The sequence below is a fragment of the Buteo buteo genome, chromosome 6 (assembly GCF_964188355.1).
Source record: "Buteo buteo chromosome 6, bButBut1.hap1.1, whole genome shotgun sequence".
Lineage (NCBI taxonomy): Eukaryota > Metazoa > Chordata > Aves > Accipitriformes > Accipitridae > Buteo > Buteo buteo.
This window is the reverse complement of record NC_134176.1, coordinates 23,774,262-23,793,974: the sequence shown is the minus strand read 5'-3', so window position 1 is coordinate 23,793,974 and position 19,713 is coordinate 23,774,262. Positions and strand designations below refer to the sequence as shown.

Sequence of the window (19,713 nt, the reverse complement as noted above, 5' to 3'; positions counted from 1 at the left end):
TTTATGAGTTTTTACAAACTGCTGACAGACATGGGGAGATAGGAACTCTGGTAGCTAGGGCTGAGATTAAAATCTGTATGTTTGCTCCCTTCCAGTCTGCAGGAAGCTAAATACTTGTTTGTGCTGTCCTAATCTGCCCAGAAAGCCAGTGTTTAGCTCTGCAGGCTGACACATGGTAAATGATGTTTAAGAACAAACCTGCATGCAGATGATCTGCACTGAGGGTACACAGATAAACAGAACAAAATGCTGTATTCTCCCCTATCTCACCTGACCCTCTGACAACTGACATCCTTTTAAAAATACTCGAAATGAAGTCCGCAGCTAATCTGTAGCCTTAAACAAATTCCACAAAACCAAAGGCTGAGATGGGGGAATCATCACCAAGGGTATTACAGGTTGGAAAGAGCAAGAGATGGGAAATCAGGTGCAAGAAGGATATAAGGGAAAAAGAACAGGGTTAAAGGACATCTAAGGCTGATTAATTCCTAAAGAAGATAAGGCTTTGGAGAAAACTTCCCCTCCTATTACCTTCACAGCTAATCCATAGCTAAGTCACAGTAGCTTTTATACAGATAACATAAATATACATATGAAAATATGGGAAAAACTGATTTAAAGAGTATTTTTTCCTGCTTGCTACTTCTTCTTTAATTTTTTTATAATAGGCACTATCTTAGAACTAAAACACTTGAGGTATTCATGTTTCATGTACATGACCTAAAATGGATGCTCCTTCTCTAGTCAAGTGACATAGTGAGGCTCACAAATCTTTAAGGCCTTAAGGATTTGGACAGGATGCTAACTCAATGTGTTTCCACTTCACATTAGCTCTGTAAGACACATTTAAGCTGGTTGGATTCGTTAATATGAACATTAGAAGCACACAGGCATATACAGTGAGTCAAAAAATGCATCAAACCATGGAAGGGATATTCACTTTAGCTGAAGTTGACTTGTCTGTGATCAAAGCCTTTAACCAACATTTAGGTCTTTTGTTTGAAGTTTATATTTGGGAAAGGTTTATTATGCCTCAGGGATTCTCTTCTTTGTTAGAAAGTAAGACCTTGAGCAATAGTCAATCCTCTTGAAATACTGCTCTATAAATAATCCATTTTCTAGTATTTTTTTTCCTTCTATCATGGACACTATCCATTCCAGAAAAAAATACAAATTTTTGGAAGTAGTCAAGAGTCTAATTTTTGGTAACAAGTTATTTATTAATTAATGATGCTATTTTCTAATAAAATTGTTATTTTATCACATCTTCTTTCACCTGATTTATACAGCTGTGAAATAAGAAGCAAGTCCTGAAAGGTTTTCATTTCTTCCAGAATACTGAGTAGCTCCTTATAGCAACAATTGATATAAAGGTCATAATCACTAATGGCCAGACTACAGGAATAATCACACAACTCAAAAGTCTCCTTTTAGTACTTTTGGGGGTTATTTCTGTGATGTGAACTGGATAATCTAGAGAGAGTTATTTGTCTGGTTGTTCCAAGGGCTTGTCAAGCATACTGTAATGAACATTTCTGCTTGGGACACTTAGATGTAACATTTTCCATGGCTTTCCTTTTGGTGATTTGTTTTGTTCTTTCTTACCTATATTCACAAGCAGTTTTCAGATGTAGGGTCCTATAAAACTTATGGTAACAAAAGATGACAAAGAGAAGGAAATTTCTAAAATACAACTAAGTCACAAAGTGAGTTTGTTTAGGAAGTTGCCGGACATTCTTTCATTTGAATATTTTTTTTGCCTGTAGCAGCTATTCAGCTGTCCTTTTAATTTTTCACCTTTTGCCTTTTGCATGTTCATTGAAATGGGAGCTGTATGTATAACTGATGCATTCACAACCAATTTGTTCAGGTTTCATGTGCTACGTACAGCTTAGCGTGCTTTCTTCAAGCACATACTTTTTTTGAACAGTGCAATACTGTGCAGACTCCACTGCTGTTCTTGTAGCTCTCAGTTTCTCTCTCCCTTACCTTTCTTAAAAGTTGAGGAGCAGTCAGATATTAAATTAGTCCCACCATTTATAAAGGGATTTGCTCATATTGCTTAAGATTTAGTCAGGGTAGCATAGGCTATTGTATTAAATACAGTTTTAAGTTTCCTTGGTCTAATGTCAAGATTCCACCATGTATTAATAACCAACATTAGAATAAGAAGACACAGAAGAGGTATATTTTCCTTTATTGTTTATTGTAATACAAGAAAAACAAATCTAGAAAGCACATTTCATGGAGCACCATATTGTAACAAAATTTTGCTGGCTCTCCTACAAAGTGTATTTTTGACATTTAAACAATGACACACACATAGTCAGTACACACAGGCATCTACACCCTGGTGGTCTTAATTAACGGCCCCAAAGAGACCCCTCTTTCAAATACAGAAACACTAAGGTGCACAGAGGAATGCCAGTGTGAGGGCATCTGAACGCCAACTGAGTTAATTCCTCTTTTGTTAGCGATCTTCATAAGCACACAAGCCTTCATTGTCTCACCCCAACCTCTCTTCACTGAAGCCTCCAAATTGGGCCCAAAGATCACTGAATATGGATCCAGCACAGACATGGTGTAGAGTTGAACAAAACTGGCCAATATTCCCTACCTGATATCTCTTATTGCTTTGGTTATAGTACTGAATGAAAGTCTTAAAAACTCTTAAACCTACACTCCACATCACAGAAAAGCCACTTTCACACATACAGAAACATAACCTCTGTCCCCACACACACCTGAATGCACAGCACTGATACCTTTTTGAGAAGCTTTGTGGGTTTCCCCACCAAGATCACCTTCATAAAAATGATTGCATTTTGTTTTTCAAAGAGTTCAGACAGTTGTTCAACAATATATTTCATAATATATTTCTTTCTTTTTAATAGGCATGTTTTCCTGCTGCCTTAAATTTATGTCATTGTCTACACAAGCAAGAGCAAAATGCTATCGTTTTCATCTAAATAATGATGCTAAGCACAGAACAATGTAGAATGATAGCCCAGAATAGCTTTTTACCTTGCTCAAAATAAAAAAGTACTGGAAGTTTCCCATACTAATGTTGAGACACAGTATTGGGGTCTCTATTATATACAGAAGCCTTCCAGAATACTTTCAGGCACCTATTTTCTGAGCTATTGCTCAATATGTATGTCACACTGAAGCACCTCAAGTAATATGGTTTAGTGCCCTCAAACAGTGAGAATAAGAAACAAAAGCAAATCTAGCCTCACAGCAGACTAGACCAATTTGAAGTATGATGCTAGCTGGACCCAAAACAACCTGCTGTTACAATAATTTTGGGTATCTGACATATGGCCACTTCTATCATTAACTGAAGACAATGCCTGTAGTTTAATTTAAAACCTTTTCTATAAAATGTTTTCATTTTGTCAACAAAAAAAAAAAAAAAAGAAGAGTTTGTATTTCTATCAGCCACTTATAAAAGATTTTTTTTTCCTCTAAACCCATTTCTCTTTGAAATACTTCCCCTGCTTTCTGACCACAATTTTTTCTGGGGAAATTTAAGGATTTGCAAAATGTATTTCTGTCTTGATAATCAGTGAGGCCGAACTATCTTTAAGTTTTGGGCAGGGTAATGCATTCATGTTGCCAAGAAAGAAATGAAGTTATTGTGTATTTTTTCTTGTGGAAAAACCTGTGGATTTCCCATTTACAGGAGCCAATTTTATAATTCCTTTATACTATGTGATAAACAAGCATCTATGAATAACAAGACAAAATAATGGAAATTCAAAAGGAGAAAATGGACTTGAGAAATAACTGTAACTTCAGATATGTAAAGGGGTATTAACTAACTGAATTACTCAGACTCTCTCCTCCGAGCTAAAGGTATGTTTCAACAGCTGTGCTAAACATTTGGCTAGCATTTCCTGGATAAACAGTTCAGATTTGAAGAAGAGAGAAAGAAAAGACTTAATAGTTTAAGTTTTAAAAAGGCTATGGAGTTCCTATGGATTAATAAAGTTTCAGGCGACTGAAGAATAGGATATAATAAGAAAAATATGTTGTGCTGCGTATATCAATACATATTTTCACTTGGAGTAATGTCTACAGCTTTACTCACCTGAGTAAAAGGACAGTGTAGTAAAAACAGAAGAGATACAGAGACAGGCAAAGAATATGGACCTGTATAAGAATGTGAATTATTGTTTGGCTTAAGAAAGAAACAAGGTATGTAAATTTCTGTATAGAGTATATAATCACTGACATACAGAAGAAAAATTAGGATCACTCCTGTTTATACTGTTTTAACGTACAAGAGCAAGAGATGAGAATGACATTGAAAAGCAGCCAATTCAAATCTGAAAAAAATCAGTCTGGTTTTATTTGGTTTTCTTTGTTCTTAAACATGATGTGTTTTGATTTTAGTATTCCCCACCTCAAGAAATATTAGATCTCAAAACTCAGGATCAGCCTCTCGTAGGGATTATGAGACATCAACAATCGCATTACACAAGACAAAAATAATAAGGGCTGAAGCTAATGAAAATTCCAAGAAATTATTGCACCTTCCCCTGAAGCATCTGATACAGTCAGAGGTAGGACACTGGATTAAACAAACCACATAGTTTGGCTATGTTACTGTTTCTATGATATTAGGTTTAGAAATTTCAGTTACATATCCCAGTTAGTCACAAAAATGTATAACAATCTTTCACACTGAGCAATGAGTTACAGTAACATTAATGAATGAGAGGACAGAATTATTATTATTATTGGTCTTAGACACCACTTATATGTGCATGCATATGTATATACATACATATAAATATACGGTATACATATATATGCATATGTAAATGCATACATACATATATATATACACACACACGCAGAGAGACATATGCCTTCTGAGAAGTGGGGCTCACCAGAAGGTCTGAAGACCATTCTTTACACCCTTCTCTGATACACATTACCAAACTGTGTAAGTGTGTGTGTATATGTTTAACTGTGTGGAGGAAAATGTGAGAAGGAAGGGAAGCATGAACCTGAATATGGGAGAAATCACTCATGTTACTGTCATTATTTCAGATCTGTGCTTGAAAACACATTTTCAAATGCCTTGTACATTGGCTAAGTTGACCAACAGCCAAGCAAGAAGAAATACACAATATTAAAGGGACATTGTGAAAATGAAAATATTTATGTATGTATTTTCTGTTCTTTCCTGTGTTAGTATTAATATATCATATTCCTGACAACTGGCGGGAAGAGAAATTAAAAGAACTAATTTGATTTTTCCATTTACCCTGCTTATCTGTTTCATGTTTCTGCCAAAGTTGAGAGAAAACTTGGATAGTCCATCTCCTTATGGGTTTTCATTTATCAGCTCTAATGGGTTAGCTCATTGTAAACTTGCCTTTTCATCAGGCTCAACTAAATCATTTTAGTTTTAGAAATACCTAAACTTAATGTATACTGTAAGTTGAAAATATCTCTTTAAACATAATTAATAATTCAGACCCATTCATAGGAAAATTCTGCCATCTTTTACACTTATTCACATTAATTCACACTATTTGTCCTCCCTGTTTCTCTGGGAAGGCTTTTGAGAGCAGAAGTGAAACAAACTATCACCTCATCTGATAGCAGAACTGCAGCTAATCAATTCTGAGGCTGCAAACAACTTCCAGGCAAACTAACATAACTATAAACTAGTTGCAGGTATCTAAGATAGCAAAAATCAGCATGACTACATTTAACAGGGTAAATGACAGGACAGGTTTCCATTTCAATGAGGTAAAGTTGTGTATAAGTTCCCCCATCCCCCAAATACATCTGTAAGGTCATTATCTCAAATAAAAATAAAAGAGAGAAATAAGTTATTTTTTTTAAAAGCTAAAAATGAAATTACCTTTAAGCCTATTGCTAGACAGAAGGAGATTGAGGCAGGTAAAGAAACAGAGAAGAGAACCAGAGAATATTGATAAATACACGTTGTCAGCTCTGAGGGTTGGGATCAGCTTTTTGTCTCATGATGCACGCTCTAGGTGGTTCTCCCTGTTTTGTTACAAATAGTCCAGGTGTTTTAGTTTTCAGATTGTAATGGGCTTATTTGATCACCTTTGCCTTTTTGGTCCAACTCCATAGATTTTAACATCTTTCTCAGCAGGCACAGGCCTGCATACTAAATACAAACATATAGATAGAATTACTTAGTTAATATGCTGTCCAGAGGCATCCATAAAGAGCACAAATACCAGCATACAACGTTTCACCTTGATCTGAGCAGCCAGTCTGCACGCAGGACGCATTGCATGGTGGTTCCTGTAGTCTCTGAACAATAAAATCTCTAGGAGAGAGGACAATTGCCGCACTCTACTGCATTTCTATGCAAAGTAATTGCAAGCGCCCGGCTCCTCCTAGGTTGCTTGCATTGGCTACAGGAGGGTAAAGAAGGTTTTCTGATGAAATGCACAGCATTGCCCTTCCATGGATTGGCTCAGCCCAGGGCCGACACTTCATGAGTCGGGTTCCTGGGAGACAGGTCTTATCTTACCACTCTTCCTGCTCGCCAGCAGCACCTTTTCACAGAAGCATTCACCTCTTCTGTCCCGTAGCAAGCGCAGGAGTGGGATTTTTTTCATACAATAATGTTTCTGTGGAGTTAGTTTTTTGCTTTGTTTTCTTAATGTTCATTTGACCTTGTTATCAAATGTGTTCTCCTGCAATCATCTGAAAGGCCTTATGCAAACCAGCATATGTTTTCTTTTTTTCCCTTTTACATCACCTTAAAGGGACACTTCTGTTGACATGGCTTCGGCAGAGAATGGTTTTCATCTTTTGCTGAAGTTTTGTTCCAGCCAAAGCCGAACCTCCTGCAGATTGTAGAAAAAGGGGCCTTTGCCTCCCAGGTAGGCGATTTTTTGTCTCTGCACAATGCATACTCGCTCAAATGAAACCCCGTAGGCCACATTGGCATTGTTGTCCATGCAGTCAGCCACCACTTGGCACTGAGGTGGCAAGGAAAAGCGCTCTAGGAGCTGGTGAGCAGCTGCACATCGGTCTTCCTGGTTCCTGTGTTTCTTAACTTCAAATGAAGAGGGAGAGATTCCAGGGGCAGCCCAGCCATCTGACGGGTGAGCCTCATCGATGTAGACCAACAGAAAGTCAGCCACACCAGAGAACTCCTCCACCAGCTTGCTGAAGGCCGACAGCTGGCTTGTGAATGGTGGTCAGGTAGCTGAACCAAAGTTGACCACCAGTGGCCGCTCAGAGTTGGCAAAATCCAGAAGGTGGCATTTGGTTCCACACTTGCCACCGACACTCTGCCAGCTGCTACTGCTGCCATCACTGCCCTTGGCTATGTGGATTACACTGGAGTTTGGGGCTTCTCCTCCCAGTTTGACCTGACGGCAAAATAAATTAAAACATAGCAAGTTAGTGTGACTTGCTTGTCCAGTATCCTTACAACTATAAATAGAGTCATCTGTTCAAAGAGTACACCTAAATACCTGCATGGACACTAGCATGGGGATACAGCAAATCATCAAAAGTAGCAGCTTCAGAAAGTTCATCTAGTCCATCTCCACTCACAGTGCAGGGAAATGTGGCATTCCTGACAGGTATACTACTTCATTATTGTTAGAAAACTTCATCTGAGATCTGTCTTGTCCTGTCCACTACACACATAGTCCTGTCCACCCATATGTATCTGTAGACTCTTATTTGCTTTCAGAGAGACTGCCTCTAATTTCTTCTAACTTTTCTCTGTGACCCAAATTTTCTAGACATGATTTTTTTTCACTGCCATCCTGAGTTCTCTCCACTTGGTTCACATCTTCCTTGAAGAGCAGTGTTCAAAACTTCAAAAGAGTTTTTGTTAATTCTCAGAATAATCAGACAATTACTTCATGTATCTCACAGGCTACACCTGTTTATACATTCCAGATGTTTGCTTTTTATGAAACATCATGACTGTTTTGGAAAAACAGTAGCCTGTTGACTAGGGGTTAGCTAGTGAGAAGTTATAATGCCTAGGTCCCTTCTTCTGCCTTTCTAGTTGCTCCCCATCATAGACTTAGGTACTTCATCAGTCCAGCCTGAATTTGGTGCTTTGCACTTGGACCCATTGAACTGCATCCCACATTTCAAGCCGTTTTCCCAATTATCCAAAATCATTCTGCATTGTATTCCTGATCTTCACAACACATGCAGTGCCTTTCAATTTTGATAGGTTTGCAGGTTTCATACAGGTATATTCTCTTCCATCCTACAGTCCAAGAATGAAAATATTGAGTACCAAACACAAGAGAGATCTCTGCAGACACCCACTCAATGTATCATTCTGTTTTGACAGTGGACCATCCAATGCTGCGCTCTCCAGAAGGTTTTCTAACCACTTTGCAGTAATTTCATCAGTGATTGATTGACACTGCTCCTTCTACTGCAATGTTTCCCTAGAAAATGATTGGGGGAAAAGCAGCAGGAAAAGGGGAAAGTTCATATGATGGTTTAAGTAGGATGAAGTGAAAACGAACTGTTCTCAGCTCTAACCCCAGATCTAACTCAGACCCAACAGGCAATTGTGGATAAGTCATTGTGCCTGACTGTTTCCATTTCCCTGCCTATAGAAAAAAGACAGAATATAAGCAAGTCACAGAAGGGACTGCCAGAATAGGGTGGAGCCTGCAGAGGGCTCCAAGATCCTTAGCTGATAACTGCTATAGAACCACAAAATATTATTACATAAGACAATTAGTTTTTAATGAGCTCTGCCGCAGCAATTCCTATGTATCTTCAACATCAAGCTCTAGTACATTATCCTTTTATATTTCCCTGACTCTTTCTATCTCTCTCTGTCTCCTGTCTATTTGATTATGTTCAGAAGTGTTGCTTTGAATGAAACTTACAGGGCCAAATTCTGAAATCTTTCATATTTTATTTCTTTATGAAGCTACACTCCCACTGAAGTCAACAGAAGTTAACACTGAATAAGAACTGTGGAAAAGCTGAATAAGTAACTGATTTTTAGTGCACTTCTATTCTATATTACATTATAGGGTATCCTGATGAGTCAGATACAGTAAGAAGCTGAGTTAACAGCTGAAAAGTTAGCTGATACAATTACTGCTACACACAGATCCAGAGGCAAGTATATTGTAGATGCTGGATCCTCCATTTCTCCCTGGGAAACCTGACTGCCTTGAACAAATCTACAGTTATTCATGACTCGGCATTATTTCATCAGAATAGCAATAGAAGCAAGAGTCTAACCAAAGCAAAGTTTGTAAGACACTGCCCTTAAAGTTGCCAGACTTCACAGCCACATGAGGTCTCACAGCATGTTGGCACATGCTATAAACATCATTTTGACTATTTTCCATAGGGCAAATTGAGACACAGTTGTGCCGCCTTTCACTCGGAGATCAGCAAGGAAGAGAGCTACAGAAAGAAAGACTGTCCGAGACCCACAAATCTGTCCAGGCCAAGCACGTGGTGATCATGCCACTGGGAGCAGGGGATGTGTAGCTGCAGCTGCACCACAGGCAAGGGAAGCAAGTGATGTCCCAGGAAAGCACAACCTCTTGTGGTGCCTCTCCCTGTAAACCTGCATCTGCAGCATTGCTGTCTGCTAGAGCCCTGGTAACAGTTAGAAAAAAAAGCCTTGTGCTCATTTGCCTTTGAAAGCAAGCGAGGCTTGAAATAGCTGCGTTTAGGACCTGCTGTGTGAGTGTGCTGTCCGTTGAACTCAAGGAAGGAAAAGAGCTGTGTCCAGTTTTTGAGAATAAGGATCTATCTGGAGAGAGGCAGGCTCAGAGACTCAGGCTGTAGCATTTAAGAAGTAGCATTAAGCATCTTGCAGCATTTAAGAAGTGCTGCTACAGGCCACCTACACCTTAGCAGGTCGTAGGTACTCTTCTGTGCAGCTGTTGAACATCTCATTTCTCTCTGCCATTCTGTGCAGTAAGATAGGCAAAGCAGGAGTGAGTAAAGTAAAGGGCCAGACTTGAGCAAAGAAATACACAGGTCAAGATCATGTGGCAGCCATATAATGATCCTGAGGGCTGCATTCAATCCATAAGCCAGCTAGACAACTCAGCATTTTGTGACAAGTTGGTAACCACCAAAAAAGGGCACCTCTCAAGAAACACAACATCTGCACATCTGCACAAACACTAGATCCCTCTTTACCTAGAAAGCTTAACTGTCCTTACAGTGCCAAGCAAAAGCTTTTTCAGAGCTAGCTTGCCCAAAATGTGCCTTCTGGGCAAAGTCTGACATGTAAGTATCTGTGCTGCACCCACTCCCTGGATGAATAATGGACCTCAGTATTTAGGAGTGTGCACTCATCTAGTCAAAGAAAAGAAGTAATAACATGTGATTTACCTCATAAATCACAATTAAGCAACACACTTTGAATTTCTAATATTTGATGGCACTCTTCAGAGGGGAAGAAAAATAAAGGTAAAAAGGATAGAAGCAACTAAAACACAGCAATGTACAGGGCTGCTTAAGAGACAAGAAACACGTGAGCAGCTGTTTCACCTCACACTTCTGGTTTTATTTTAACAAAACTATTATGACTGAAAATACTCTAACCAACACTCTTGAACTGGGAAACCACAGCCTGCTTCTTGATAACATTTAAGCATAAAGAGAGGTTACATATTGTAAGCTCCTCATTACCAACTTTTCACTCAGGTCTACCAAACGCTTCTTTTTCTAGGCAAGTTTGCAAACCCTGAAGGAACAGACTAACAAAGCAACTCCCATCGAACACCAGCATGGGAATGCCCTTCAAGTACTATTTAACATTGATACCAAGGGTGGCAACATATTTCACTCTTCTCCAACAACGCAAGTTTGCATTCTGTCTCTCATACTCCTTATTAACCAAAAAATAGATGGATTTAGGAAATAAATTACAAATATGCCCTACGTCTCCTTATAGCAGTTTCTCTTCATTTACCACAGCCATGAAGTAGGTCTTGTGGCCGCAGGTTACCTATTATTTTAATTTTTGTTTCTAGGAGTGCTTGTGTTGGGTTTTTTTCCCCTTAATGAGACATCCTTGCCAAGCAGGCATTCACAAGGCATTTTCTGCTCTTGTAGAGGAGTAATTAGGTCGGTGCCTTGTTCCATGCCAGTGTCAGGCACTCCAAAAAGCAGCCCTGCCCAGTCGTTAATGCCTAAACATAAGCAGCGGCATCTCCACTAATTGGTCTTGATGAAGCGCTGACGTTCCCAAAGGGACTCTTTATTTCACCAGGCTCGGGAACCGATTGACACAGGATGACAATATCATCCTTGCTGATCATCTGCATTGTAGGCCTTGGCTGTCTTCTTTGTTGTTATTTATTGAAAGAAAAAATAGCTCTTGGAAAAGAAAATCAACGCAATGGGAAAACAAACAAAAAACCCCATGTATTCAGCCAAACCGCTTTTGAAATCTTACACAAAGGCAGGCAAAATATAAATTCTGAGAAACAAACTAGCAGAATTCCCCTCACACGCAATCCAGCATTTCTATAATCACGTACTTCTGTGCGTGAATATTTGGGCATTTGGTGCCAGCCTTCTGGATGAGGTGGAAACTGGGCAGCGCGCAGGCACCCCCTCCCACTCAGCCTGCATGCAAGGTAGGTCAACCAAATCTGAAAGCCAGCCCAGCCATCAGCAAGAGCAAGCACGAGCCCGACACCAAGGCAGTGACTTGTATCATTTGTGCGAATTTTGTGTTTGCTTGACAGCCTTGGTACTGCATCTCCTTCTCTGAGTCTGCATGCAGAGTGAAAAGGGAACAAGGCTGCCGATGCTTTAGCATGCAGACTGCAAAATGAAGGAGACTTAGGAGAGGGAAAGAAAGCCCTATTCATAAACTACAGGCTAGAAATAGCACATACTGCTAACTTTGTTGTACATTCTCCATGAGGACTAGGAAAAGCCCCATGGACAAAACATCGCCTCCTCATTTACCTGTTCTTTTTTCTCATTTTGCTTTTATCAGCTTTAGCATAACCCTCCTGGGATTCTGTGCACTGGAATACAACTTTCATTCCCTGCATGAGGGATTTTCAAACAGTTTGGCAGACTCATCAGGCTGGGTCAACCCCCTAAAGAAAATAGGTGTTGTCAGACAATTAGCAGTCTGTGATATTAGCCATTTAAATATGGACATGCTGTGTTTGGGACTGGAGTCCAGTGATTGGTAATGAACTGAATCCCTGGAGCTTTTTGCTCCTTTTCAAATTCTCTGCTTTGATTTGATTTGATCTCATTCAGCTAAATATACCCTTTGAACAGCCCTGTATTTCTCAGTGCTTCATCCAAATCATAATCAGACTCTGACTGGAGAATTACACAAATTATTATTTTTGTTTTCTTTATTTACATGACCCAGAGTTGTGCAGTGGATAAAAATTACAGGAGGCCCTTGTCTGGAGTAGCATATGGGAGTGGGAGCTCTTCATTTGTCATAGGGAGGTGGCAGCTTGCTTTAAGAGACTCTATTACTCAAACTGGAAAGCAAAGACTAGAATTGACTCAAGTTGTCCCAGAGTCCAGAGTCTTTTATTTAGGATCAGGTGTGTGAAGCTGAGGGAGGGAAGTGGGAGACAAATTAAAAGGGCACAGTCCAGATAAAAATAACTAGTCAAATGCTGGTCTCTTTATTTAAAAACTGCTAGTCCCACAAACGAGCATGCACGGCAGAGGGAAAGCATAAAGGAGTCTTTTGCCGTGCTCTCTTATAAAAGAAAATGGATAATTTTAGTTCCTCTGATCGGGGAGCCTACAGCAAGCTTCTAAGTTCTTATGTTTCCCTCAAGATGGGAGCATGGCCTAGAACATCATGGCCTCTGGGCCACTGGCTGCCCTTGCGGACTCTACCTAGCGGTGACAGAGGCCTTCACCAGTCTTTGTTAGTCAGCACCTGGAGGACATTTGAAGTTAATTTGGATGTTTGGTTTTGGGGTTTTTATTTTTATTTTTTTTTACTCAGCCTTACCACTGTATGAATACAGTGATGGTTTTGTTGGAGAGGCTGAGCTGAGGTGCAAGGACCATATACGATCCTTTTCCTGGGTGGTGCCCATTAGCTAATATTCTGTATCTACCACAGCCAAAGGGGGTTTTCACAAGGGTTTGACAAAAAGGCAAGTACTCCTTTCAGTCAGTTTTTCACTTATAAGGGTGAAAATGGAAGACTGCAAAGAGGTGGTGTGGCAGAAGTAAAGTTAGATCCGCAAAATGAAACAGGTAGGATGAGACCCCATGTGGGATAGGAGTCATCATATTCCTTTTCTACCTTTTGTCTGTCTTGAGTGTTTGAACTGTAACCTCCGGGGGGCAAACTGTCTGCTCTTATTGTTTAGGACACTGCCTAGTACAATGGGCCCCTGGTCTAGGTTGGTCCTCAGACACTACTGTAACAAACATGATTATATATTAATAATAATGACAATGTTTTAATAATAACGACAATGACAAGCCCAAATCCTGTTGAACTTATGTTCCAAACACTGCAGGAAAGGTTTTAATTGTGGGTTTGTTTTGTTTTTCTCACTTCTTTCAAGATTGTTTTCATTTGCAAATGTCAATGAAAACAATTCTGCTAAGGCTGAACTCTGTAAAACCAATAAAATATTTTTAATACCACACAATGTCTAGTTCTAAACCCTGAAACTATACAACACGCTTTCTTTCACAAATTCCCTTTATCGCTGTCAAATGCAGACAGAGACACATCCTTACCTTGCTGGACAAAATAAATACAAATAATAAGTATAGAGGCTATGTCTTTGTTCCAACCTTTAAAAGATTTCCCCAGACAGCAAAGAGTTACTGGACAGCCAAAGAGCAGGTAAAGGATCGTGCCATTATATTACTTTCACATACAGCTTTGTGATAATGCTGTGCAGCATGTACTTAACAGGACAGTTTTCGGGCTGTCCTGCTTTGCATGCTGATTTATTTTAGGAATAAAGGTTGTACCTATCAAGCAGGCAGAAGTAGCCAAAGGTAATTTAATTGTGCCTCCCTGAAATCTCAGAAAAATCCCACTGGGTGTTTACTGAACCAGTCTACTTGCTGCTACATCCAGAGCTGGGCCTATGCTGTGAAGTTGGGATCCTGTGCCAACCGTTCCCTCCGTGCTGGGTCTGTCATGCCAGAGCTTGCTGCTGGCCCATTCTAAAGACAGTAAAAAGCTGTACAAGTACATATACACACCCATCACCATCATCGCTTGAGATACCGGCATCCTTCTGAGGGCTGTAACGTCCATTTACACACATGTGCGTATATGCACACGTGCATGTTACCCCCATAGGTGCATCACGGCATTCCTAAGCATTTGGCTGCTTCAGGGAGATGCCATTAAGGTCTTCCCCCTAACTAGGCTGCACTGAGGTAGAGAAGACTGAGAATTTCCTCTAGGATAACCTTACAGCTCTCTACTGGAGACCAGGAACGGTAGCTCTGCATTGCTGAAACACAAAGCTAGTATCTGGCACTGGAAAGGCTCCGAGCATGAGGCCTCACCACTGGGCACTGCTAATGGGTGCAACCTTTTTTGTACCTATTTTAAAAGCATTTTAAGATAATGATTTCTCACCTTTGGAATCTTAGAAAGTGGATTCATCCCAGTACTAAATAAAGCATGGAACTTAGCAGGTAAAAAAAAAAACTTTTAAAATTAAATACAATTTTTTTTTCAAAACTTCTGTAGTTTTTTCTCTGGATTTCTGTAAGATATGTGACACATTCAGTATACATGCTGTGGGCTAAAACAAATGCCTCGCTGGCATTTGTACAGATCGCCTATATAAATCATGCAGAAGGTACACTAACACCCTCTCAAAAATCTCTTCTGTTTTTTCTGTCTTATCAGTAGGTGTGGTTGCATTCATATCTATACATATGTATACATATATATATGTGTATACATATACAGAGAAATGAGAGAGGACTGACTCCTGAAAGAGCAGATTATGTATGCCTATGTGTGTGTATTTTTGCATATATATGTACATATATAGAGACAGATACACACATATATATATGTATACATACAAACACATATGAAAGTGTAAATACACACACACACATACATACATGATTTGCTCTTCAGGAGTCAATCCACTCATTTCTGTAGATAAACAGAGCACAACAGTAAATTAGAAAAATAACATTTAAGTAAAATAGTTGCACTCTTTCAATTATATGAAGTTAATGTAACTTGGTTACTAGCTCTATTTATCTCTGTTATGACAATTAATCTGGTCCTAAAGACTCCCTTGTTGTAATGTAAGACACACTTGCCTCTCAGAAAAGAATAGGAGGAGGATGTTCTATAAATCACAAAGCTGGTGCAGTGTAGACAATATCAACACTGAGTGTGACAGATACTGAACTCAGAGCTAAGGAAGTAAAGAGAAATATATTAATCATTGATAAAATTTACATAAGAAAATAAAAACAAACAAAAGATCAATCATTTTTATTCCAGTGGGACTGTAAAATGTGGAGAAAACAAGTCATATAGAATGTTCCAATAAAAAAGAATACTGAATATACTCTATATACAGCAAACTCTGCATTGCTTCCCCACTGAGGATGTTAAAATCTTCAACTGTTGCTAGGATATCTTGCCTATGAAATAATTGCCCTAACCAAAAAGTCATGTGCAATAATACTTAATAACAGCAAAAAGCAGAACAAAAGCAAATTGAAATTTGGGTAATATATTCAAAAGTTTTTCTAGAAGGCAAAATGCATCAGAACAGCTATTTTCAAATATACTCTAACTATTCCATGATCATCTCTTGTACACTTTAGTTCTGGAACAGAATCACTTAACTCTGGGACAGACTGTGTGCTTTCAAGGCAGAGCTCCTTTCTTGTAATAAATTTACTTTAATCCAGAATCTACTATCTACCAACAGAGTTTTTCTGGAATGGCTTCCAGTAAATTTTTCTGTGAATAGAAATTTTACATCATGTACTTTTATGAAAAACGTTATGAAATGTACTCAGGAAGAGTTCTCTGTAAGTGACACAAAATATAGTAAAACCAAGCATAGTTACTGCTTTAATCCAGTCTTTTGCTAACTGGCAGTCTAGCTTTGGTTTATCTTAGACATCTGCAATTCTGCTATTCTAGCTGAAAAATGGTGATTATCTCATAAATATTTCTCAATGGAATGAGCTTAAGCACCTGCTTAAGTACTTTGCTAGTACCTGGCTTCAGCTATCAAATTGGAGCAATAAGCAATCACAGTTGTGATATCGACTGCGTTTTGCCATGATGTTTAGTATCCTGACTCCCAAATATTTTCATTTCCTACCCTCACTAATTGGCTAAGATTAAGATATCACAACTGGACAGTCCTATTCAGGATTTAGAAAAAGATAATTTAAGGAAAAAGATGCTTTGTGGGACAGTCTTTAATATATTTCACTATTTATCATGCTTTCTAAACATGCCACAAAGCAGGTGTATATTACAAATTTTTTCGATTCTACCAGTACAGCTTTCCAGCTGAAATTTTTTTTCCTTTCTCTTCCTTACAGAAGCAGCAGAAGATACTCCTCTATTGTGGGGATGATTACTTTTCTTCTCCTAATATTGCTTCTCAGTTTATTGTGTCCCCTCTATAATTTGATTTCTACACTTGTCCACCTTTCTGTGACAATCAATGGTTTCCAATGACCTTCTGTCCTTATGGCCCATAATTCTATTAAGGAAAACAGAGTCTTTCCATGAATTGTTGGTCAATGAGTTTTGTCTTAAGATTAGCTGGCATGAATTGATTTTTCCCCCCTTTTTGGAACAAGGTGATAAAATCTGGTTATGTTTATATGCATTTTTCTGCTGAGTTCACTGAGGCCCAGAATTCATTCTAGCAACCTTAAAGCCTGATTGGCCTTATCAACGTAGGTCATTTAATGGTGATAAGGGAGAGTTTTTAATGACCAAAGTTCAAGGTATGAGTTTCATTACCAAAACCAAAAATAGCACACAGTCATCCTCTCTGTAGCTTCCATGGTTGACATCAACAGTACTGAGGAAAAGGCAAAGTATGACTTTGGAAAGTACAGAAAGGTATGCAACATCTTTATTTTAAATAATTTTGTGTTATTTAAACAAAACAAGATTGAAAACATCTCATGGATATATATCCATGCCTTCCCCAGACCCTGGGCCACTACCAAATTCCACTGGAGCCTTGACCAAGCCATGTTTTAACTGTCCTGCCTTGCCTTGTCTGTAAAATGGGAACAATTGTGTTCACTGGCCCATTTAACAAGGCCACTGTAAAATTTACTTACTTAATGTCTGTGAAGAGACTAAAAACAGAAACTAGAAGGGCTAGGAGAATAGTAAGCTTCATTCAGCGTTACTTCATTTGGGTAGCCAGCTGGCTGATTCCTAGGGCAGCAGTAAGAGGTTGACCCATTTGGCAAAAGCTAATGTTATTTATATTTGTCTTACACTGAAAATTAATGTCCCCGTGGCTTGGGTTTCAGGCTAAGCAGCTTGTATTCCATATCACAAAGCCAGCAAACACCAACACCACCAGCTCTTCGCATCTCTAGGTAAGAGCAAATACAAAAGCCATTGTGAGGGAGTGAAAGGGGTCTGGGGGGAAGGTGATACAAAAAGAAATATTTCAAAAGTTATAGACCTATCATTTGGATAGGACCCCTATAACCTCATGACATCACATGGGGTATGTTAAATTAGATGGTCTAAATAAGACAACACATTAACAGACTAAGCACTGTTTTGGAAGCCACAGAGCTCTGAATCCAGTTCTTCTACTTACTAACTGGGTGGCCTGTGCAAGAAATTTCATCTTTTTGGGTCCACCTTTTCAGTCTATAAAAGGGAACTATAACTACCTCATGAGACCCGGGCAGTACCACTGGGTAATGTTTATACAAAGCTTAAAAGGAGAAAAAAAAAAAAAAAAAAAAGAAGTAGTACATGTTGCATAACTGCTATTGGCTTTATTAACTTAAATCACCAGGCAGCTGTCCCTCAGCTAGTCAAGTTCATTTTTAATCTCTGACATGTCCCTCTGTCACTGTTTTCATGAAGAAAAAAGGCTCACTATTTCACTCCGTGCCCAGTTTTACTATTACTTGGATGCTTCCTCTAATATAAAAATCAGCATATGGGCAACAGAAAACGCCAGCGTAATGGCAAAGATTCATTTCTATCTTTTACTCCAATTAAAACAATTCTATCTATGTTACACAGATGACATCTATCTCTGCAGAGCTCTATCTGAAGGTGCAGCCTCTGTGCAATCTCTGAGGATCTCACACGGCGAACGATTAAACGACAGCTGTGAAAACATCTAGAGCATTTTACAGTTATTCTCATACAAAAATCTTGAACACTCTATCAGCATGACCCTTATGACTCGTGCCGGCGGGGAAACTGAGGCACGGCTCAAGGAAGTGCCAGGGCCACGGCCGCACAGGAGGTAGTGGCGGAGCAGAGACAGCAGCTCCCGACTCTCGCGACCCCTCAGCCCCCCCCTAAAACCACCGCTCCTCTCCGCTTACCCCTCTGCCACCGCACCTAACGCCAACCGGGAGACAGCCCGCACGGCACGGAGTGGTTCCCTCGCCTCCTCCGTGGACAGCCGGGCCGTCCGCCAGGGCTCTCCCACCCCAACCTGGCCGTCCCCATCCCCGGGCACCCACCTGCTTGTAGGCGTCCAGGAGGAAGCTGTTCCAGACGCAGCGCAGCCCCTCCGAGGTCAGCATCCTCCGCCACTCGCCGCGCCCGGACTTAGAGCGGCTCAGAAACAGCACCATGTGCTTCAGGAGGATCACAGAGTCATACAGCGCAAGGAAGAGGCAATTGGAGAAGAAGACCGGCAAGATCTGAAGCGTGATCAGCAAATCCACACTTAGCAGACCCATCTTCCTTGCTGCTTCTCTCCAGCCGGATACCTTCAGCTCCCTTCTCTGCTCTGTACCCTCATTTAAAAAAGCAAAGTGAAAAGCATTTCGAAAGCCTCGTTACCCCTCTCTCAGCCACTCTCGTTAAAATGAGCAGAGACAGTTAAATATGAACAGGCTGGTTAAAACCATAACTGCATGATACTCACTCAACTCGGAGCTGCTTATTTTTCAGAAACTAAGATTTTAACAAAAATTCCTCCCTTAACCAGGAGACCTGGTTTTGTTGAAGAGAGAGGCAGCTGTGCTTCCAGTTCCCTGCAGTTACAGAATTTAAGCTGAGACTGTTAATTGTTAACTTTCCTGCACTATCCCATTGTTTCTCAGCTATTTAAGCACTGAAGAGACCTCTCATTTCTGTGTCAGTAAAGCTAGCTACCAGGTGCAACAATACTTTTTTTAAAAAAGGTTTATGTACATAAACTTTCTGTTCCTTCCTCCCTCCCTCTCTTTCCCTCTCTCCCTCCCCCCCCCTCCCCCGCCTCCCTGTATTCCTGCCTTCCTCCTCTCGCCCTCTCTCTTGCTATCTGCCTATGGTGCAAAGTGCTTTCCCCTCTGGAGTCCTAGCTTGCTTCCCTGAAGCCTTTTATACATTCCCTAGCTAATTGCTGCAATAGAGAAATGAAACCCTAATCTTAGTAAAGATCTTGACGTCAATGTAAAAGAGGGCTTTACTTTGGCCAGGACTGCAGTGAATAGAAAAATGAAATTCTCAAAAGTCTTTTTTTTTTTTTCCTAAGAGAGAAGAGAAAAAAGAGAGAC

At 39.8% G+C, this 19,713-nt stretch overlaps 1 protein-coding gene across 2 annotated transcripts; it reads right to left on the bottom strand.

The window, feature by feature from the left end:
• Positions 1-2,189: 2,189 nt before the first annotated feature.
• Positions 2,190-19,501, bottom strand: DIO2 (iodothyronine deiodinase 2). 2 transcript variants are annotated; one of them, XM_075030070.1, is made up of 2 exons: positions 18,691-19,501; positions 2,190-7,379 (listed from the first exon to the last, which is right to left on the bottom strand). In XM_075030070.1, exons 1-2 carry the CDS (start codon positions 18,910-18,912, stop codon positions 6,762-6,764), a joined length of 840 nt encoding a protein of 279 aa, XP_074886171.1. In that variant the 5' UTR covers positions 18,913-19,501; the 3' UTR covers positions 2,190-6,761. The 2 variants fall into 2 exon arrangements, with proteins under 2 accessions (XP_074886171.1, XP_074886172.1); XM_075030071.1 differs by having other exon boundaries at positions 6,807-7,379.
• Between the last annotated feature and the right edge of the window lie 212 nt (positions 19,502-19,713).